Source organism: Malaya genurostris, chromosome 1, assembly GCF_030247185.1.
Source record: "Malaya genurostris strain Urasoe2022 chromosome 1, Malgen_1.1, whole genome shotgun sequence".
NCBI classification, from domain to species: domain Eukaryota; kingdom Metazoa; phylum Arthropoda; class Insecta; order Diptera; family Culicidae; genus Malaya; species Malaya genurostris.
Window position 1 is genome coordinate 2641019 of NC_080570.1, and position 23946 is coordinate 2664964.

A 23946-nucleotide genomic window follows, 5' to 3' on the forward strand; every position below is an offset into this window, starting at 1 on the left:
GCTATGCGGGCAGTTTTCTTACATAAAAACGACACCATTTGAAAAAAAAAGATCCGGCGTTTGGAGCGAATTTGCTTATTTAATTTGTTATTCACACTTTGTCTGGAGTGTATATAACTATGAATCTTATTACCATAAACTCAACGATGCGTGGTAGGTGCGCATTGTTTTGTCAAAGTGACACATTAAAATCATACCCAGATGATACACGGTTAATCGATCTCTGCAAACCAATATCAGAACCGTTCGCACCGTAGTTGGAACATCGCACATTAGCATTAACTTCGTTGAGCAAAACGGGACAGGTCAATCCTACCGTCGAAGATATCTGCTATTATCAAAACGAGTGATAATTCTCGTCGCACTAGTGTTAGTAGTGTTTCGAGACCGATTAGGATCGTTCTACGGTAATCGGCGAAGAGCGAAGCGAACAGATCTGCGTTCCTACTTAAAACGTTTTTTTTGAACTCATAAAAAAATCTCTAAAAAAACGAAACGGCGAAACAACATTTTAATGAAACTTTGGCTAAGATAGCTTTTGAGCTGAGCTGAGCTGATAATATTGAACACACTTTACCTTATAACTCCGGAACCGGAAGTCGGATACGGATGAAATTCAGGAATTCCGTATGGGACCGAATGACCTTTCATTTGAATTTTTATTTTTTGTTAAAATCGGTTCAGCCATCTCATCTTTGACACACACACACACGATGTCGAATGATATATGACACTTGGGCAATTTTTACTAGCCGGTTTTTCAAGTGATTGCATAACCTTTCTATATGAAAACAAAAAAAGGCAAAACATGCGGGCATTGGAAGGCTTATAAAACACGGAAGACTACAGTGAGCTGGACATGCAGCAAGAATGTCAGAAGATAGAATGCCCCACGTGATGCTCAGCAGAGAACCTAGGAGAGGTCGGTGACTGCGGGGTAGACCTCACAGTCGAAGAAAATGCACGCGCAGCGGAAGTACAGAACGACTGGAGAATGGCGGCTCAAGATAGAGTTTCCTGGAAATCTACAATTCGTTCGTATTCCGCAGATGAGATGTGCACCATTAAAGTAAGTAAGTAATTTCCATCGGAAGCGAAATCTTCATTAGGGTACCAATATGCTGGCGTCAGCTTAAAATTCGTAAAGCGGTAGTGCTCAAAAGTTTGAACAGCTCAAATAAAGTCCCTATGGAAAATTTGAGCTAAATCGGTTATGGGTAGTCGCCATAGGGCGATCTTGAAAAAACACCTTAGTGTGGTACATGAAATTTTCGCAATTGAAAAAAAATTAATGCCAAATGTCTTATAATTGTCTGAAACTTCGAGATCTAGTGTCATCTCGAACAATTTTTTTTTCTAAAAAATGGGACTTTCAAATACTAAGTATTTGTTATCTAAAAACAGTCTGTCATTTAAAAAACAAATCATGCAGTTCTAAGACATTTTCTTCAAGATCGAAAATTTCAAAACTTCAATCACCGGGCGGCAGCACTTACCTACTTAACCGATTTACTTGAAATTTTGCGTAGGGTCTTTTTTTTGAGGTGCTTAAACTTTTGAACACTGCCGTTCTACAAAATTTGAGATGACACCAAAATATTGGCACCCTAATTTACATGGATATGTAGACGGGTGCGAAAGCACCATCTTCTAAGTTCCGTAATACTAAACGAAAAAACCGTTTCTGAACTCGTTCAATTCGCATGTAACTAATGAAGCGTTCTCAAGAATAGGTCTAACGAGTGAACGGTATGATGCCTTCAAGCAATGAGGATCTTTAAAATCCTTAGCGATTTTTTAAATAAATCTCAACTGACGTGATGCTTTCGAAATGATCAGTGATCGATGAGAATCAAAGGTCAATTTTTCATCCAACAATATTCCTAAATCGCTCACCTGGTTAAAACTCAGAGTCAAAATAGAGCCACCAATAATGTAATCAAGTTTTCAAAATACGATGAAAAGTGATCTTCTGACATTTTGCCACGTTAGTGATGAGTTTGTTTCTGTGACACCAATCAACGAACAATTCTAGTAGATATTGTAACTGCTGGCAATCCTCTACGGTACAAACTACGAGATACAATTTTAAATCGTCTTCATGAAACCATTTCACAAAGCAGAGGAGACATCGTTGAAAAGCAATACGAAAAATAATGGTCACAAATTGCTGCCTTGTGGAATCCCTCATTTGTTCGTAAATTGAGATGATGTGCAGTTATCCAACTTCACACATAAAACCATCCAAGGTAGAATGCAGATGGATGACGGGGAATGTGAAGACCGCGTATGAATCACGAATTGCAACAGTTAGCAGTTGGAAGGCTACAATGGACTGAGTTTTTATCGTTAGGATGCCTGGCCGTTGCCGAGTGAAAATGGTTCATGAATCTGATTCGATTGGAACACGAGAAGGAGCACAGCGACCAAGATGGATCCTCTATATGGAGAAAGATCTAAAAAGTATTCTTGCCTTGAATGTCTCGCGACAAGCAGCCAAGAACCAAACTCTAATTGAATACATATGATTGATACAGTAATGCTGCTAAGTAAGGTAACAAACTTCGAAGTGATGACGGAAACATACATCGGACGGAAATGCATGGAAGACGAAATATACGAAAGAAAAAGGGTTTTCACAACGGATATTAATAGACACCGACGATATCGAGGTTGTTGACGAATTCGTGCGTTTGGATTGATCGCCATACGTGTTAGCAGTAGAAGAATACAAAGGTGCGTTTTAGCAGAGGTGATCGTACTTTGGACTCTGAAAAAAAACACCCTTGATCGAGAAACTTTGCTTTGGTCGACTGAAGCTATTATTCAGTCGAGACAATCTGATCCAGTTAGGAGCGTTCGGTCTGTTTTAGAATATAATGATCAGGTAAATACGTTCACAATTACATCACTAAAACTTAATAGACATTTATTCATGATCTTTATTAATATTATCTTAGTACTCTGTAAATTGCATCCAAAATACGGTTACAACTAGATTATATATCATGTAAATACCGATTGTGTATGAATCCCCTGCATTTTTACTCCGCTGCGTGGAATTTGTATAAATTAAACCAACGACACGTACACAATATGATGGTCAAACGTTAAAATATAACTCTTGATTTGATTGCTTCGTCTCGTGTGTAATTGAACTATTAATACTTTTGACTTTTTCAGCAAAATATGAACAACAGAATCCAATAGCCGACAGTCGCAATAGTCGAGTGCCGTGTTAAAAGAAATGGTTTTTGAAGTGAGGGAAAAACACTATTTCCCGAAATCTTGCAGCTTTCTTAAAATAACAACATATTCAGCTTTACTATAAATATGCTCTAAAGAATATGTTTGAATACCGTCGTTGTTTGTAAAATCGTGTCACGACTTGAAGTGCGTGATAACAGTTCCATCAACAGAACATCTTAGAAAGGCATCTATCGGTTGTCCTAAATATTTGGCGTCCATAGTCTATAAAATTCATTGGAGTCATTGTCATACCTTGCCACATTTTGCATACCAAAAGCTCTAGCAGTTAATATTGTTTACTTTCCAAAACGGACAAAAATTCTACATACTTTGCATTGCTAAATGCTTCCGATATTTCGAAAAAAAAAAAGAAAAAGGAAGCAGGTTTTGTATTCAACATTTCCTTTACAACAAACATTGTCTTCTGGAACGTTTGTCAGTATAAATTGAAAACAATCTGCGAAGACAGATGGTTAAATAATATTACTTACCGTTCTGGATCGCGTCCACAGATTTAAAAATAATATTAATAAACTAACTCAAACTTGAACAACGACAACAATCATGGTTCTGTGTGGTTTCGTCGTTCGTCACTCGTCTCCACGTAAAAATAAAATTAACACTTGTTAAAACTTGCTTTCCTTCCGAAGTAATGGAACCGCTCCACCGGCTGTGATCGCTGCCTTATCCGTTGTCGTCGTCGTCGTCGTAGATGAGGTGGTGTTGTGTTCCCCATTGACATGGCCAATACCATGCTTAACGGTTGTTATTACCGATTTGATAATGACCGAGTTGGCTGCCGTTTCTGTCGAGTCTCTGTAATTGCAAAACAGAAAACCGATTCAACAGTTAGAGATCCATTCGTCGTCCAATATTGATAGCATCCAACGCTTACCCAATGTGCTTCAAGTCCTTGATGTTAGATGAATTAAGGGCGGTAATTTCTGCCGTTTTTGCTGTTGAGGCTACATTGTTCGAATGGGTGCTTAACACCGACAGGCGACCTGTGGCAAACGGAAAGAGTACGCTAATTTAGTCAAAGTATTCTTCTTTCACAAAAAGCTATTGATGATTCCTAAATGCTAACACTTACCCACGATCTCCTCGGTGGTGGTCGAACAGAGTGTCGTAGTCGTTGAATTCAAATGATCGCGTACTGAATCGATGGTAATGTCTCCGATCGAGCTGGTAATTGTTTCGTTAGCTTTATTTGGTGACGCATCGTCTCCATTGCCAACACCGTTTGTGAGACCTTCACCGGCAGCTCCGGTTCCGTTGATGGCCGTTACCGCAACCGAGAGTGGTGTCGTAAAGTCCGGTGATTTTTCGCCTGCTTCAGAAGCTGCCTTAGGAGAACTCTGACCGGCTGGTGGTTGCTGATCCATGCCATCAATGGGAGGATCGGCTACTTCGATATCTTCTTCCGCCTGAGACCAATCCTCAAGCTCGATGAATCCGGTAGGAGAAATAATTTTCGAAGTGGAAAGTGTGATTCGTTGTACCTCGGAAGAGGACATCATGTACAGGGCTTCGCCATGATCGGTGAAGCAGAGAGAAGAAATTCCACTGGAAAAGAACGTTGGGTTTTATTCTAGTGGTAAGATAATTCGTTGTTATTTTTACTTGATGTCCTCTCGTCGCACGGCAGCTGCATTAAGTTGGCGTTTCAACTCTGGAATCGACAGCACCAGGCAGTCTCCAAGATTGGTCAAACAAAGTAGGCTAATTTCGGAATGCGTGATTACGTCCGGTGCCGTGGCAGTTTCGGTGGCACTACTGGTGTTCAGTGCTTCAGCCGAGGGCGATGCCGATGTCGCCGTCGCTTCGATTGCTGGTCTTGATCCCGACTTCGCAGGACTGTGCTGTAGTTGTTGTGCGGGAACACTACAGGAAAACGTCGCAAAAGCAATACGGCGTACCCTATAATGGAACGGTATTGATTTTATTCAGAATACAACAACTATTTGAAGAATGTACCGTGCTCCTTCATGTGCCGTCAGTTTGTACTTGTTGACTGGTTTCAGCTGTGGCAGAGAAAATACCTTAAACTGTTCTTCCGATGCAATAAGAACTCTGTGGGGTCCTGGACCCGGTGTCGATTGGAACTCAAGAGGAACTCCATGCTGTAAGAAAATAAAATAATGGAATAAAAAACAATTAACCCGAAAGGTACTGTGCTTACATGATCGAAAATTGCAATGCCAATAACTGGAGCACGATGCTTGAGTTGAATTTCCTTCGCCAGCTGGCCGGTGATTGGTTTTGGTGGCGGAACATCTCCATCAACATTTGCCTCATTACTCTGAACGGGTGGCTGACGTGGCGGAACATGCAGGACGAACACCGACACGCAACTGGAATTCGTTCCGGCCCACAAAGTCGGAATCGTGTGTTGTTGGTTGGTAACGAAAGTCTGCGCAAAGGTCAAGCATCGAACCATCGAACCCATTCCGTCATCGACTGGACGTGCTTCGATCTGTCGTTCGATGGGACGCGTTTCTGCAGGAGTCGTAGCTTGGGCACCCGGATTGTTGCGAGTGGAACGACCCTTGCGCAGCCGACGGAACGACTCGCGAAGAGTCTTTTTGAAGGACTTACGCCGGGAAAGAGTCTCTCCGGCACCCGTTAAATCTGGGAACAAATAGAAAAAAGAAAACGTGATCATAAAAATGGAACATCCAATATTCAGAAATTCATACCATTTGGATTAAGAGTACACTTGTGCAGCACCGGATTCTGGCTGTGATAGTCGAACAAAACTAATCCGTGGGCAGTTCCGGCAGCCACCAAACTCCATTGGCTCTGCACAGCGATGCATGTCACTGCGGCCGGTGGCAGTACTTGTAAGACACTGGTGAAGTTCACCCCCTCCAGTATCGGTAGATTTTCCTCTAGCAATTGTCGTTTGACCTTCAGTTGATCGTGTCCCTTCCAAACGAATCCATCTCTATCGCATACCAAATTCATCGTCGTAACCTTCAACGGTCCCGGTTCCTCGGGGTTAGCATCGAAGTTTGCAACCACTACATTGCCAGCTGTTCCGGCAATCACCAGCGTTCCGGTTTTAGGGCACAGTTGCACTTTCTTCACAGCTAAACGAGGATCATCGGAATACGGATCAAACTGACCGGCTTTTCTGAAGGGCGGTTCCCCATCGTCCAATTGTTCGGTGGAAGTATTGAAATGATTATCAAAGTCGTCACTGTTACTGAAAAGCGGAGACGTTTTAACGTGTAACAGTGGAGTCAAACAAACTTCAGAACAGTTCCAAAATTTAACGGATCCATCCTCGTGACCAGTAATTAGAATGTCGTATTCACTGCGTTCTTCTTCGTTGCTTTCCGGAATCGATCCACCCGTGATAGGCCAAGGTTTGGCACTGTAATCAGCCAACTGATTTTCTCCAGCACGCAAAATTTTCTCCAAAACTTCAGAAGATACTTGCGATACCAGATGGTTACAAGTGACGGCAGAAGCATGCAGTGAATGAAGATATGGTGCATTTATCTGCGGAATTGTTTCGTCAGTCAAATCGTAAGCAACTAGCTCTTCCTCCAGTAAAACCACCAGAACCTCAGCTTGTTCGGGATGTTCATCGTCAAAAGTTACAAAGAAATCGATGACTTTAGAAGTGAAATCGAAAGCCAGCTTAGTTCCATCGCGGCAGTGTACGGAAACACATTGATGTTCCCCGTAGGCGGATCTTGGCATACCACCAGAGAATACAACCAGTTCATACAATCCTCGTTTGCCCCGAATCAATCGATCTATTGCCTTGCATGGGTCCGGACCGTAAGGAACATACTTCTGATTTTCCGGTGGAATAACACTGTCCAAATCCCATGTCGCAAATGAACCGTCCGCGTGATACCATGTGAATTGGGTACCGCACGGAGATATGAACAAACCTACGCTTTGACCATGTCCTGGTGAAATGAATGACTGCTTAACGTTATTTGCCTCCAGGTCCCACAGAACGGTCAAGCCTCGATTGTAGGCGATCAACAGCTGATTATTGTTTGTGGGTAGCTGCTTAACCGATTCGATTGCACCCGGGTTCAATTTATACGACTGGGGCAGTTGTTCCAAAACCACATCATGGTAGATAACCGGTTCACGTACGGAAAAACTTTTGATATCAAACTGATACACGTTACCGCCTTCCGTTCCGATCCAAACCGTGTCCTTCATGTACGAACAGCACAGGGAAGAAATCTTCTTCAGCTTACCATCGAATGGAAGCGTTTTGATAGGTACCAGTACCGTTCCGGTCGGTTCCCACAAAACCAGCTGATTTGAGGCAGTCAACGACAGTAACCGCCCACTTCCGGGAATCCATTCGAGCAGCTGAACAACGGAATCCGATGCATTGGTTGTGGCCGGATGCTGACCGTAAAACTCGACACCGGGTTTGCCAAACACTTTTATGATGCCACTATTGGTTCCGATGGCCATCAACTTGCTTATCGAGTCGTATGCCAATGCCGACGGTTTGTTGGGGAAGCCATGCTGAGCAGTCTGAAAATTGAGAGACAGAAAAAAACATTTACTTATTCATCATCATTCAAGAAAGGAAATATGTTTGATTTTGATGAAGCCCGTCCCGACAAGATTATTAAACCAAAAAAAAGGCACAACTTTGAACAGAAATACCTACAGCACAGATAAGCAGTGCCTCACAAGAACCAATGAAACCAACTTTTGATTATTGTTTCGCATTACAAAGGCTGACAAAGGTGTTACTTTTGACGTGTTGTGTACAAAAGGTGGAGACCTCAATTAGAGCACTTGCGAATAATTATGAGTGTTTTGTTGCACTTGTACTGATAAGAGTTCAATGAAAAAAAAACTGCTTGTAATAGCCGATGGGGCTTTTTTCGCGGAGGCGTGTTCCTCGATATTTCCGACATCGTTTTAAAGGCAAGTAAAAAAGATTGATGACAACCGGGGTTAAATAAATGCATATCACACACAAGATAGATGATTCAATTAATTTAAGCGTGCTCACGTACGAAAACTTATTGAAGAATTTGATGCCATGAATATGGCAGTTCAGAGGATACAAAAATATTAACAAATTATTCTAAAATCGTTCCACTTAGGGCAAAATTGTAGTAATTGAATTTCACATTTACATTTTAAGCTAACTGTACAATAACCCATCTTCAAAGCGATTGTATGTTTCAGTGGATAATTCTTCATCCACACCTGGATTCAATTAATTAATGAAGCATTTTCATTCTCATTTTTTGGACATTATTTTTTTCTCAAAAATTCTATATAATCGTAATAAACCCGCCGACAATCTCGTATCATCCCGTGGTTCCACGATTCTGCACACTGTCGTAAGATCGGCATGCTTCAATTCATCTAATGTCACAAATGCATCAGATATAATGTCGACTGCAGTCTGTTTCATAAGATCATATTCACTGTCGTGAGCAAAAGTCGGGAAGTCATCGAACACGTATGGAGACTTATGGTGATCCTTCTCCAATGGTCAGAAGTCGTGAACGCTGGTTTCAACATTCCAAAATAAGCCATTTTAAAAATTGTAAACAAAAAACGCACATCGAATCGGTTGTATAAAATTACTTATTTGAAACGTCGAAAATATTAAAATCAAGACAACACAGAGTAGTGAATACATGACCTTCCCACGCAAGTCAATGAACATTACGGTCGAGGAAATATGTCACAGTACAGAGAAATTTGTTCCATCGTAAGAGAAGTGTGGCGATCCGGAATGGCGTGCGAGTCTTACGTATGCGACTGAATAAGGCAATTCTATCTTACGTCATTGGTGGTCATGGCGCAAGGCATCCTTGTAAAATCGTGGTTACCTACGAGAATCAGCTGATTACATGAGTTTTGTGAACCATCAGCTCACTACGGCAAGCCCTGCACTGAAACTGCGGAAAAGACATATTCAATCAAAGTCAACCGTTTAGCAACGGTACCTAGCGAATCCAATTATTTTGGTTCAACAAACAAAAATTAATACAATCACCGAACAGTCTTTCTCTCCTAAAGTATCAGCTACAAACTTTGTGCAGCAAGAGAAACCCATTTAAACTAACATCAATTCGAACGCTTCGAACAGTACTACCGATGATCAAGAGAGTCCTCCCCAAAACAACAACTCCGAAAAAACACTATTAGCAAGAACAACATCGATGACGGAAAAATGGATGAAGATGCGACTTGCGAGCCAACGTCCCCTCCACCTTCCCAACCTATGGTGAATAGGAACGAGAATAACTTCCCCGAGAAAACGGATTACAACAAGATCCAGTAAAAAACTCATTTCTTTAATCAATTCATCAATCAATTATAAATTATAATCAATTTAATAGGATAAACAAGATCTGTTTAGCTTTTTTAGGATCATGAGCCGCATAAAATAAACGTACAAGTAAAAAAAAATCAAATTTCATTCAAATAGGTCAAGTATTTACAATTAACGTCCTATTTCTAATGTTTATTTGAATCCCTTAATGTGGTTTCAAATTGCCTTTGATTCATTCAGACTTTTAGTCCACTTGTTTTGATAAAAACCGTCTGTAACATTCCTTGCATTATCCATATATTAGCATTTTTCATCTCATTGAATAATTCGATGTATAATGCAAAATACGTTATAGGAGTAAGAGTAACTGTTTGGCTATAAATAATTTTCCTATTATTATGCTGAGTGTTTTATGTAGGTGCGTCTAGAGGAAATATATTCAATTGTGTGCAATATCATACTATGTCCCAAGAGTGTAATTGGCTGCTTCCGAAGACTGAATAATTAAATACGATTGATAAGAAATATGACATAGGATGCAAACTGGAGTATTTGCAAGGGATCGAAAGTTTCTATTTAATGTTTGAATCCATTTGATACAAACATTGACCTGTTACCTCAGAACACGATTTGCTCTGTATAGTAAATGGGTAATCGGAATTCGACTAAATTAACGCCTTCCTATGTTCTGGACTAAAAGTTACTTGCATGTATAATCAAAACACATAGAAGCATCTTTTTTTTCTGTAAACCGCCACCAGAGAGTGGGACTTGGGACAGCTTAAACACACACACATTAACCAAACACGCGAAATTGATCGAAGACTACAATCATTATTGGACGAAAATGATACTCAAATGATGGCAGTTGAATGTCACTTGGCAAGCCTGAGAGCCATGAGAAAAATTCAAAGGGTTGGAAAATGAGTTCCACACTAACTGAACGATATACAGATTAAAAGCGAAAAACTCCGGGTGAAATGGTCTTTTTACATCTTTACTTTTTACATCGAGAACAAAGAACGCCCAAAATCTTGGGTGCAAAATTGAGATTTGAAGTCTTGCTAAAAGAACGAGTTCACCTAGACGTTAATGATGTATGTGAATAACCATCAACATCGCGTGCAAGATCGAATAGACTGCTATGTTTGTGTTGGGGCCCGAAGGGAGTAGTGTAATATATTTTTTTTGTTTTCAATTTCAGAGGTTTTAAACTTAAGTTCATTCGCCTCTTCGAACCAGAAAAACTTTCTGACTCTTTGCGCGGGCTTGGGGATTGAACCCAGGTGGGTTACGAGAAAGGCGTCGACTGACACATCCTCTGAACTTTTCAAATCCGATGAAACAGGTAATATCGTTCGCTACCGTCAACAAATGATCATTTTGAAAAATATAGTAATCTTAAATACGGCAATTTCATTCTACAGCATGGCTAAAGTGGTCAAAGAAACTGTTTCTTCGCTTGATTGGGAATTTCAACCGCACCCAATATGTTCACCAGATCTGGTACCTCTTTTCAACACAAAAACACGTACTGGCTGGGAATCATTTCAAAACTTTCGAGGATGTTCGAAAACGGCTCGATGTTGGGATGTCAATGAAAGGTAAAGATTTCTTTTTGGATGGTATCCTTCAATTGCTCAAGAGATACACGAAATGTGTTGAAAACGAGACCCAAATAGGGAAAATATTTCGCCATTGTTCATGAATACTTGTATCTTGATATAAAAAAAAAACATTTTTTTTAATCTTTTAGCGTTTCTTTGAATCAATTCTTTAGTGGGACTATCGGTTAAGATAGTAGAGCGCCAGTCACAATCCAATAATTCGAGGCGTTTTTGGATGGTTTTTATGGTCCCAATCAAAAAGAGTCATCTATAATTTCATAAAGCAGAACTGCTCAAAAGTGTCTCAAAAAAGGCCTTATGCAAAAATTGAGCTAATACTTGCCCGGATGCCACCCGGTGGTCAAAGTTGATGAAATTAAAAAAAAAAAGAATATTTTTCTGATACCAAAAATCTTAGAATTACACGAAACGTCGAAATGACACCAGATCTCAAAGATTCATGCCATTGTAAAAAAATTCAGCATAATTTTTTTTCGACTTCGAAAACTTAATTCGACTAAAACCCGGGCTCGCAAGTTGTATCGGGAGTATTTGACGAAGTTTTCCTGCGTGATAATGGACGGTGAAGCCTATGTACCGGAAAACTTTAAACAGCTTCCCGGAATGTCTTTTATACTGTCATGCATCGGAACGGCGTATAGGAACATTTCAGGATGCAGAAAAAGGCCAAGTTTCCCAAAAAATATTGGGTGTGGCAGACAATATGTAGCGGTGGTCGAGCAAACCAAAGCATCACTATCACTACCGGAACGATAAACAAGGAAATATACCGTGAAGCATGCTTAAAGAAGCGATTGTTACCATTCCTGCCCAGTTTCCTCGCTATTCTGGCATGATTTGGCATTTTGTCACTACACTGGAGAATGGAATGGTATAAAGCAAATGAAGTCCATGTTGTAGCGAATGAAGAGGAGAATCCACCTAACTACCCGGAGTTGCGATCTATCGAGCGGTATTGGGCTCACGTAGAGAGAGAACTCTCAGTATAAACAAGCTACAACTATAGAAAAATTTCAAAAAATCTTAGACAAATGAATCGATTGCAGAATAACTGTAATTACTTTAAAGATGACTAACATTTAATTTTTTAATTCATTTAAATGAATAAAAAGTGCAACCAACTAAAAGCGATTTTTTTCAAATTTGATCTGTCCACATTTTGTCACGAACCTACCACCTATTTATAAACGGAAATGTGTAGGAAGCGTGTCAACTTTATTCGTATTCACATCATCTAGCTATGTCCCTTACATTATCCACCCGCATTTTTAAATCTGTCATTCGTTAGGAATTGATAAAAAGTTAAACTGAAATGAAGACGACTTGCCATAACAAATAAAATAAATTATTCAAGTTGGATTGAATAGGCATCGTAGTTAAACCTCTTAAAATTTAGAAACCTGAAATAGGCTTAGGACGAAACCCCTCCTCTCGCATCGTACACAAACTGTGACTATTAATAACTTCTTTCCCAGCACAGTTAGTCTACGTGGTTTATGAACGATTCCCTCACACCATTGGGAATAGAGAAATATCGGTCGTCTATCAAAACATGATCGATTTTGGAGCGTGTTTCACCATTTGGGGTCCCTAGGCGTGTTTTCAAATATTCCTGCTCGTGCATGAAGATATGTGCTACAGATAGCCGTTGGGAAATTGATCACCGTTAGGGTCGTTATCGATGGCAGAGGACATAAACTTAATACAGGATCCGGCACTCGAAGTGTAACCAACTTCAGACCTTCGAGCCTGGCGTCAAGGTAAATGCGACATATTATCGGGAAAGTATTCTGGAGGTTGCTTTGAAGCCGTGGGCAGACAAACTTTTCGGTGGCAGACCATGGACGTTTCAGCAGGACTCGGCACCGTCTCACAAAGCTCGAGTGAACCAAGAATGGCTGAAAAACAACGTTCCGAACTTCATCACGTCCACACAATGGCTCTCGAATTCACCAGATGCGAATCCAATGGATTATTCTCTTTGGGCCATTTTGGCCAGTCTCGAGGCGCTGAAAAAAGTTATTGTCCGCGAGTGGGCCTAAATACCTGCAAGTCACATTCGGCAACTTGCGATTCGTTTTTTGACCGTCTCAAGGCCATAGTCAAGGCAAAAGGTGGTCATATCGAGCAAAAGTGAATTGATTCTGAATTTTGTATTATTTTTACCAATTTTGTACTTTGAATTAAGTAAAAGTAATTTTCCAAACTGAATTTATGGCCTTTTTAATTGGTTACACTTCGAGTGCCGGACCCTGTATATGTGTTTATGAGCTATAAAATGGTACGCTAGTTGTATTACTTTAGCGACTATTGTTGTGATAGCTTTTTAGATTTATATCAGTTTGTAGTGTGTTCAACATTTGCTGAAAAAATTTCAAGTACAGTTTAAACTGTACTAAAACTGACAAATTAAGAAATATTTAAGTTCATATTCGTCCACAGTAAAAAGACGATAAAAGTATTGATATTGATATTTCCTAATCAATATTCTAGTAATTGAAATTGAAAGTGACACCCATCACACATTCCGGTTCGACCGGTCGGTCGGTCGCTCACGGTCTTATCTAAAGCTTTTTATCATTTCCAAGCTTTCGTTTCAACGTCAAACTGTTTACCGAAGCCCGCTGATGTGTTAGTTATCAAATATTCGTAATTTTGATAAAGCACAGCACAGTGAAGGAAATCATAGAACCTGTAAATATAATAAAAATTTTCTCCACCTGTACCGAGACCTGGTTTGCGCACTCATGTTATCTGGCCGAATGGGGGTTTTGAATTGAATAGTATACTTTTTGAGCCGGTGTCAATATATCAAAATTTAAAAATGATGAAATGTTGGAATAAAGACCGCTAGATGATGACCTCAAGTTTATCCACATCCAGCCCTGATCTAGTCTGGCTTGCAGTAAACAATCTATTTGCGCTTTCCAAACTGACCTCGATCTGGGAGAAGGAAAAATATAATCATTATAATAGTATCAATTTCCTTGCTTCCCTAAAGTGCCAAGCACAACCAAACGAACGATGTCTTCATAGGTGTGGTACCTCAACAAGCCCAGTCAATGATTCAAACGCGAAGCTACAAAACAACGAACGGTCTCCGGTTAAGGTTTATCATTTCTTGTACAACAAGGTGTGGTGTCTGTTTCTGTTTCCTGAGCTTACATACTTCACCCCGCTCTTGAGGATCCATGCCAACTTCTCGTCACACCCACATGCAACCGGCAGTGCTGGGCCGGTATGACGACATGCTCGAACGAACTCGAATGGATGTATATTCTGCTGCTTCGGCATACATGGAGAAAGAGATGTGTGCTAAAGGGCTTTCGGAGAGATTTCCCGTTCTGGCTTCAGGTTTAGATATTCAAATTTCAAACCAGCTTAAATCTGTTACTGCGAGGGCAACCTGCATCATGTAACGGTACTCCCGCTGGGCTCGGAATCAGTCTGCAAGAGACAGAAAAGTTCAACCAGTCGCAACATGGTTCTTGTTTTCATTTTTTCGCTCTCCCAGTGAAGTCTTTTTCTTGTTGAAAGTTCTATCTGCCCGCATCTGTATTAATAGGTCGCTATTAATTAGACATCTTTTACGAAAATCTCGTTTCCGATGGTTCATGCTATTGATGATCACACTACTGTTGAACTGATGAAAATTTCATTCGACGAAGCAATTGTTGTAGGATAGGGGTTATACTGTAAGTACAACAACCTCGATGCATGAGCGAAATTTTAATCGTAAATAAACAAAGTACAAAGTTTTTTTTTTCTTTCTTCAACATACCACATCGTCTCGAAGCTTTTATTTAACTTCTTTTTTATGTTCTATCTTAACCCAACTAGTGGTGAAGTTTCTTTGTTGAGACCTAAAGTTCAAGCGTTTAGTTGGAAGCTATTAAAGTGTTTTTTTTATGAATCCATCAAACCAATATCTGTTCACACGTGGTTCGGCAACAGAGCATGTTGGAGATGTTGCTCGTCGAGTTTTATGCTTATAGTAAATAACCAGCTTTACAGTCTTACTTCTTGGCAAAGCCTTTTGATCGAACTTTTCTTCGAATATGGTCCATCATCTTTACCCCATTTTTTCAACAAAGTTACGCCATCTGTCAAACCACCTCGGCTTTATCGAAATTGAACATGAACCATTTAACAAAGTTCGTATCAAAAAAAGTTATCAACCCTTGCTGTTTCATAAAAGACTGACTTAGACCGCAAGTACAGAATGTTTGATCAGCAAAAAAGGTTTTTTTGGGACTTCAATTTTTTTACCTTTCAAGTCAGTATCATCGTGAGTTCGGATGAAGCCAATTCTTAATATCGATCAAGTGGAATGGTCTGCCATTGCAATGCTGACGTAAATTGAATGTGATTCTATTTTAGTCACTATCGCGAATGCAATCAATGCTTTCAAATATACAAATCTGTTCCCTACAATACTCTTAATACTATATTCGTCGAAAGTGCGCACAAATTCCAATAATATTTTTAATCGTATTCCTAGCTTTGAAATATAAAACCAAAACAGTGTTTCACTGAGCAGACATAAAGTTTCTGCTACTAGCATAACACTTTATTAGTTTACACCGAAGTGTAATGTCTTAGCTGACGAGCCGAACGTAAACGAGGCTCAGACTATACTGGCCGATTCAGGTAGTAGTCATTTAGGGTTTATTCCCAAGTTACGCGGTTTTCTTGTTTTGTCTTAGAAATGCATGAAACTTCAAGATGTGGTGTTATAGCGAATTTTTTAAGGGGTTACACCACTGTAGAATTTTTAAAAGATCAACATTTTTTTTATTGCAAAAGGTCATGTATGATCTTAAAAATAATATTCCAAAAGATGAAAAGAGGGAAAAATTTCTAGACGTCTTAATTTCGAGTTTTGCCGCGACACTCCAACTATTATACTCCAAGCGCCTTCTGTGTCTCAGAACCACGTTTTTTGAGCTGGCCGGAAACATAAGTCAAGTGAATCTTGACCAATCGATTCAAAAATTTTACAGAATATTCTCGATAGTTATCTCCAAAGAGGTATGTAAGAGTTTTTAAAAATGGTGAAAATTTTTTTATGAACAATTGTGATAAAAAAGGGCTACCATTTTACATAAAACCAATTAATTAAAAAATCCCTACGTACCTCTATGCACACTGTAATATGAAATTAGAAAATGTTTTGTTTTTTGTTCTAGCTCTAAAATTGCGGGAGCTGAATTTACGGCCGTCAAAATGCAGCACTTTGCGGAAATTCCACCAAGCCGCCATTTTGTTTTTAAATTTTTAAAACTGATCATTTTTTCTGTACTTAAATATACATATTAAAAAGTGCTTTATACAAAATTCGGATTACTCCATTTTTTTGGATCCCAAAATAATTCCCTAAAAAAGTCCTCTTTTTTTCTACAGTGGTGTAACATCTTAGGTCAACTCTTAGACAGCTAGAAAATTTTCGATTTTTTTCAAAAAAAAAATGTTCAGATTACGCCAGATTTCGACGTTTCATGCATTTCGAAGACATTCGGCACCAAGAAATTTTTTTTGTGAGATTACACCAGATCAGGACGTTTCATGCATTTCTAAGATATAAATTTTTTTTCTTTAACATTGAAGAACACGTTAGTTGATGACCAAATACATTTAATTCAGTTATTCCAATCCCAAAAGTACCAATAAATGTGATCAGAAACTCCAAAATGAAATTGTAACGGTTTTAGTTAAATTATAAATCGCTAGAACGGTTATAACAAGCTTAGATCCGAACGGAAAGTGTTATGATCCCATATAAAATTCCCAATTTTTTCCTAGATCCGACTTCCGGTTCTGGACTGACAAGGTAATGAGCGTTAAAAATTTCGAATCGTCGTTAGGAGCGTCAAGAGGAAACATTTAAAAAAAATCTGAGCTGTCCTCAAAACTAAATAAATTTGTTCATTATTTTTTTTTTGCTGGCCACTCGAACCGACTTCGGCCAAACTAATCCCCGGTTTCAATTTCCAAAGGTGGCAGGAGTGGTGATCTAAAACTTTGATTGCACAGCACAGATTCAAATGAAAAGTCATATCAGACTCTCATAAGAACCAATTGGCTCAAGTAGCACATTTCCCTGGTGATTACAAGATGAAGCTTGATTAAAATTTCGAGCCGTCATTTAAAGCGACAGAGTAAATAATGCAAATTCTTCTGAATTCTGCTCAAAATTGTCTAAATTTTTTAGGTGATGTCTGTCAAAGTTTGTAGGTAATTCCCAAACAAACTTATTTGTGTTTTTCAACAGTCAAGCAGCAGTTCGTGTACAGATAAGTGAAATAAAAAAATGGTATACTTTTCTTATACACTTCTATCTGTTTATTCCCAGATAGTCGTTTGAATAATAGTCGTTTATTCAAGCCCTGCTGGAACGGAGGCGGGTCATTTCACCGAGGGTCATATCTTGCTGAATGGATCGTTTCACCGAAAGATTTTTCGCCGAATGAAACATTGAGGTATTCAACTTTAGCAGTCTTCTAAAAAAGAACAGCTGTTCTACCAAAATACCAAAACCAGTGGTTGAAACGTCGGGTATTAAATATATCTCGATATTTCATGAATTTTGAAGACATTTGGTGAAACAATACAAGTACGTATCCTCCGCGTAAAACAAGACGTCAGTGCGATCGCTCCAAGTAGAATAAATTAGCCTAATACTGATAACTCGCGCCAGTTTCATCCACGGAAATCGAACCTATATTTGTCTCATTCAACTGAGGTGATTAGTGCCAATATCTGTTTTTTACCTTGAGGACAAAAAAAAACAATTGAGCTAACTCAAATGAGCTGAATTCAAGCAGAGTTTCAATTCCTGGATTGAAAATTTTTGTTTTGAGATTGAGATTCGAGCTTCGCCGAGATTTTTTTTTTTTGTTGGGAATATGATAGTTGATCATAGTCACAGATGATGATCATTCATTACAATGACTTGAAGTTGTATGGGAAAAAGTTGATAATTACTTATTATCTAAGTAAGCTGGCACTCACACACTGTTGACCATCGAATTTGCTCGATCAAGTATCCGAAGAAAATCTCAATACAACAACTTATCCGCTGAGTGAAGTTTTGCTCTCTCCAATCTCTTTCTGGGGGTGATTCATCGTTTCGTTCGCGATCATCGGTTCAGGTGTACCTACTCTCTGCCATTCTAACGGCACGATGAATCATACACAGGTCGATCGGTCGGTCGGTTCATCACCGCTATGTCATCGGGAACGCACCGCCAATAAAAGTATAATGTACTGCATACTTTAGTAGAAGCGTGCGTCGTGTCGATGCTGTTGCAGTGGGCTGGCCGGAAATTTATCACAAAACCTCAACGGAATTGTCCATATGTGAACACATTAATATTAAATAATAACACAGGTGGGAAAAGTTCACACACTGATCGTCAGTTTTGATAGCTGAACGTATGGCGTTATACGTACTTGTCGATTCTTCGGAAAGATCACAAATAACCTCCACTCGTGCGAAATATTATGCTCTATTCGATGGGGAATAATTACGCAATAAATAGAACTACAATTTGTTCATAAGTTTTCACTGTCGATCACGTTGAATTTAGAATGAGCAGAGTAGTAATAATTATGTTCATTAATTTTCCTACTGTAATGCGTTGTAAGTTTCGAATACATGTTTCGTTTTCCGTAGATGAAAAAAACTAAAAAGAATACAAGTAACTTCTACAAGCGACCGTCTGATGGGCTCACCTAGTTCGAGTTAGAACCGGTGAAAGCGCCCCATACAAGGTTCGAATCTTCCTCCAACATTCGACACTTGGTTGTGAAAGTTCAATTGGGCCAATCTTAAGCGATTGTCGTGGCAAAGGCAAACCGGATTTTGTTTCCATGGACTCCGTGTACCCATCCAGTTCGGTTTCTAACGGAACATTTGCAAATCGTCCCACCTTCTCACGTTCTGAGATTCATTTGATCGTACCTCCAACTAGCCGTAATAGAAAATTGCGAGAAATGATGCAGTCTCAAATAAAATTCTGTCATAAGAAAGCGAACCAGTGATGATTCGTTCGTTTGACGGAGTCCATATCAAAACGGTTAAACTTAACCTCCGTTACGTCATTTTCCCGCAAAGTGAGGCAAAAATGCAATTTTGGCTCAATTACGGCTGTGCAATTCTAGTGGGATTAATTATATACAAAATACCATAAAACACATTTCCGTGTGTTCGCGAAAGGGTCGTTACCGACAAGTGGAAAATCAGCACCGCTGTTATCAGTCAGTCAGTTTTATTGATTGTTTATAGAGGGATAAACAAACGGAAAGTTTTATGAACCGCTTGATTCATCATCGTTCGGATTCGCAATGGTAACTGATATAGAACGGGAAAGCCATTTCCAAAGTACCGACTGCTCTTGGTAAACTGAATAGTAACAAATGTATGAAATCATCTTGAATGTTAGGTGTTAGGAAGAAAAAAAAACGATATTTTTCCCATTAGTCAACACAATCATTGGAATCAATCGAGGAAATCCATCTCTGACATTGATACCCTCGGAAAAATTAAAACAATCCAATAACCTTCTGCTGAACCCGATTATTTATGAACATTACTATTTCCCACTATTGCCGAAAGCAGCAGAATTATGAAGTAATAGGAAAGAAAAAACCACTTACCCGCCGGAATGCAAATAGTTCCTTCTGTAGCTTCTGCCGTTCGGCCGAAGGTTGTTGGCCTTTTCCACGTATGAATTTCAACATTGCTGATGCTGTTTCTACTTCTGCTCTTTCTAATCCTCAAGTTCAAGTCTTTCGTAAAGACTGTAGTTTTCTTCCGCTTTTCGCTATTTCTCGTTTATTAAACAAAATGCACACCTAAACATAAATAATAAAAAAAACACTACCAACACTACGCCGTTATTATACTTCTGCGGTCAGTTTATGGTACAGCATCTACTTTTCGTTTCGTGTCTTTCGTCCCGCTCGTTTCGCGTCAATGTTTGACCATCCCGGGGCACAGCACACACCACGCTCACACTCCGGAAGGGTGTTAAGACGCAGCCTTCGGGATCTCAATTATGAGCTGGAAGCTTCTGCTGATGGCTGTTGAAAGGTTGGCTGCAGACCCGATCGAACAGCAAACCAAATGCAAGATGATGGTGATGATAATGATGGTGAATCGCAGCTAATGGATCGGAGTGATCTTCTTCCAGACATGGAATCATCCGTACTGGACCACGATTCGGAAGGCAAGGCTAGCGGAACGCCACCGGTGGTCATAGATTGGGTACGTGGTACGTGGGGTTTTCTAAAAATACAGTAGAGAGAAAGAAAGAGAAAACAAAATTAATACGATGTATCAATACAACATCGATCAACCGATCGATCATTGCCCTCCTTCGCCTATGGATGGGCGAAATAGAGTGGGCAGATTTCGTTCTCTTCAGTCGGTAATCGTTGAACTAGAAACGGTATGCGCAAGCCGTAAAATGAAATTAAGAAAGAATTATCGAGTATTTTTTTAAAAAAAATCTGTTTTAATCCACCTAGTAGTGTAATGATGCCTTTCTCATATCAATCATACTATCATATATAATACTGTGGTATTCTTCAAAATAATTTTCTTCGATTCTTAAAAGGATAACCGAAATCGGTTTGTTTGACCGTCTACTGATAAAAACTATCAATTGGAAAAGATTTGAGGTCGATTTAGAAAACTTTTTACGGTTTTTCGCCCTTTTCAGTGATAGTATACAATTTTTAACACACTTCACCCTATATTTCCGGATCCGGAAGTCGGATCCAGATGAAATTCAGGAATAACGTATGGGACCACAGGACCTTTCATTCGAACCTAAGTTTGAGAAAATCGGTCGCCGTCATCTATGAGAAAAGTCAGAACACATATTTTCTTTTTTTTTTGTACATTTTACCCCATAACTCCGAAGCCGGCAGTCGGATCCAAATAATATTCAGGAATTTTTTAGGGAACCTCAAGACCTTTCATTTGAATCTAGTTTATGACAATCGGTTCAGCCATCTCTGAGAGTTAGTGCACTTATTTTCACAATTTCTTGCACATTTTACCCCATAATTCCGGAACCGGAGGTCGGATCCAAATAATATTCAGGAATTTTGTATGGGACCACAAGACCTTTCATGTGAATCTAAATTAGTGAAAATCGGTTCAGCCATCTCCGAGAAAAGTTAGTGCAAAAAAAGGTTACACAAACACACCGAAAGGCATCATTACAACACCAGGAGGATAAAACAGTTTTTTCGATGAATAAAAACATAGTTCAAGTGGGCGGATTAGCCTAATCATTTTGTGATAAAAAGTAAGCCTTCTTCGTTGGTCATAGTAAGCTGTCATGCTATGAAAAGACAAAAAAAAAGTATTCTTTTTTCGGATTTTCACCATTATTTCTCAGTAGAAATGACTCACGTTCCGATCAGTTTCGGTCGTTGTTTATGTAAGATATTTTGCTGTTTTGCCTTTCTCATATAGAAAGCTTATGCAATCACTGTGAAAACCGACTTTTGAACCAAGGCCCGGAGGGCCGAGTGCCATATACCATTCGACTCAGTTCGTCGAGTACGCAAAATCTCTCTCACTCTCTATCTGTGTGTGTGTAACATTTTTTGCACTCACTTTTCTCGGAGATGGCTGAGCCCATTTTCATGAACTTAGATTTAAATGAAAGGTCTTGTAACCCCACACAAAGTTTTTGAATTTTATTCGAATTCGATTTTCGGTTCCGAAATTACAAGGTGATATGAGCAAAAAAAATGAAAATAAATGCACTTACTTTTATCGTAGCCTTAGCCTTAGGCTTAGCCGATTCTCACAAACTTAGATTCAAATGAAAGGTACAATTGTCCAATACAAAGTTCCTGAATTTTATTTTGATCCAACTTGCGGTTCCGGAGTTACAGAATGATTATTGAAAAACTCTTATTTCAAATTACTTCACCACTTTTCTCAGAGATTTGATCCAACTGATTTCAACAAACCTAAAGTCCAATTAACAGTGTCATAGTCCCATACAAAACTTCCAAATTTCATCCGGATCCGACTTCCGGTTCCGGAATTATATGGCGAAGTGTGTTAAAAATTGGATCGGTAGTAATTGTCAATAGACAACCAAACAAGCCGATTCCGGCTATGCTGGTTCTCATTTTCTGATTTCGTAAGTAAAATAAAATAATAAAAAGTAAATTTTCCAAACGTGTCTCAAAACTATTCCAATCGGGTGTCATTGTCAGTAGACGGCCAAACATCGATTTGGCTTTCCTTGTTCTTGGGTTTTTGTTGAACGACCGAAGAATGTAGCCATAGACTCAAAATTCCAGTAACCTTTCTCATACCAACTTCGATTATACCGGTTCCCAGATTCCGGTTTCGGAAGTACCTCTTTTCATTTCCTCAGAGATGGCCTAACCGACGTGAGTACTGTTTCACTCTATAGGTTATACTAGTTTTGTTTTTCAAGAATCAAAGAAAATTATTTTGAAGAATACCAAACATTCATACATGAGAATATGTGAGATATGAGTAAGGCATCATTACACCATTAGGTGGATTAAAACAGGTTTTTTTAAGTCTAAATTTGCGAAAATCTTTTCTGAGAAAATCAAAAGAGTTTTTGACCGTTATTTCCGAGACTTCAGGAACAGGGGACTGGGAACCGGCATAGCTGAAATCGATTCGTTGGATCAGAAACTAATACAACCTATGAATTGAAACAATTTTAGTTATAGCTCTAAATGACGGATTGACATTCCATACACACTTAACCCTGTATTCCCGGAACCGGAGGTCAGATCCGGACAAATTCTACACTTACTTCTTCGTATCCAAGATTCACATCATATTCCACATTCATTCGTTAACTACGTGTGTTCTTATATTGATTATTACAAATTTTTTATCAAATACTATTCCAGAATTTACCAAACAAATTAAGTGTATCTCAAATAAAACTAGCTAACAGCAAATAAAACGACCGCAGCAACAGTTTTTCGAAACGTTTGCCATGCAATAAAGGTGTACCCAAAATTACAGCTATGTTCTGCATATTTTTGGTCGCACGCACCTGTTCCCAAAAAATAAAAACGGTTATCAGCGACAGGCAGCCGAGCAACATATTAAAGAGCTGTGCTGATTTCGAAATCGATTGCATGTGTGACTAACGGACGGAGTTTTAGGTGTGGTTCATATCTTATCACTAGATTTATTTACTTGAACCCAAAACATCCATGATAAAATTAAGACAGGTATAGCGTTACAAAAAAAGGTGACACTATCGAGCACAAGATCTATTTCACGCCCTGACTGTTCTATATAAATCAAATTGAAACGTTCTGAAATGAGGTTACCAGAATAATAATCACAGTTAATCGACAACGAATCAGTTCAAATGACAGCTTCATACGCCAACCGTACCGTCGTAATAACGCATAATTTTCAGAACATGGTCACTGACCATCATCTGAAGAAGGTACTCTCACAGAAACAACACGAAAAGAACAACAAAAACAACCAGTGAAAAATAACATAAAGAATGAGGGTTGCCTTTTTCTAGCGCGGACAATTTCCGGTTGAAATATGAATGCATTTAATGCTACAGACTCGACCCGGTATGGCTCCGGTCGCAACCATTGAGCATAAACAAAACGGCTTCTTGTTTGCCAAAAAGAAGAAAGGAAGGAGAACGATAGAAAAATAAACCCTGAAAAAAATGCATAAAATGAAATTTTATTCTCATCAATGTCAACTTAAGCGCTGAAGACCGATAT

The 23946-nt window shown here is 39.1% G+C and overlaps 1 protein-coding gene across 4 annotated transcripts in view; it reads right to left on the minus strand.

Moving 5' to 3' along the window:
• Window positions 1-2903: 2903 nt before the first annotated feature.
• The window catches only part of LOC131429726 (lethal(2) giant larvae protein), a 33885-nt gene continuing 12842 nt past the window's right edge, over window positions 2904-23946 (minus strand). For all 4 annotated transcript variants that reach the window (XM_058594059.1, XM_058594051.1, XM_058594067.1 and 1 more), the window contains 8 exons: window positions 19825-20455; window positions 5949-7767; window positions 5432-5880; window positions 5227-5372; window positions 4873-5169; window positions 4343-4815; window positions 4145-4253; window positions 2904-4065 (listed from right to left, as the gene is read on the minus strand). In XM_058594059.1, the coding sequence (XP_058450042.1) occupies window positions 3876-4065; window positions 4145-4253; window positions 4343-4815; window positions 4873-5169; window positions 5227-5372; window positions 5432-5880; window positions 5949-7767; window positions 19825-19908 (3567 nt within the window). In that variant the 5' untranslated portion in view covers window positions 19909-20455 and the 3' untranslated portion in view covers window positions 2904-3875. The remainder of the gene's footprint in view (window positions 4066-4144; window positions 4254-4342; window positions 4816-4872; window positions 5170-5226; window positions 5373-5431; window positions 5881-5948; window positions 7768-19824; window positions 20456-23946) is intronic.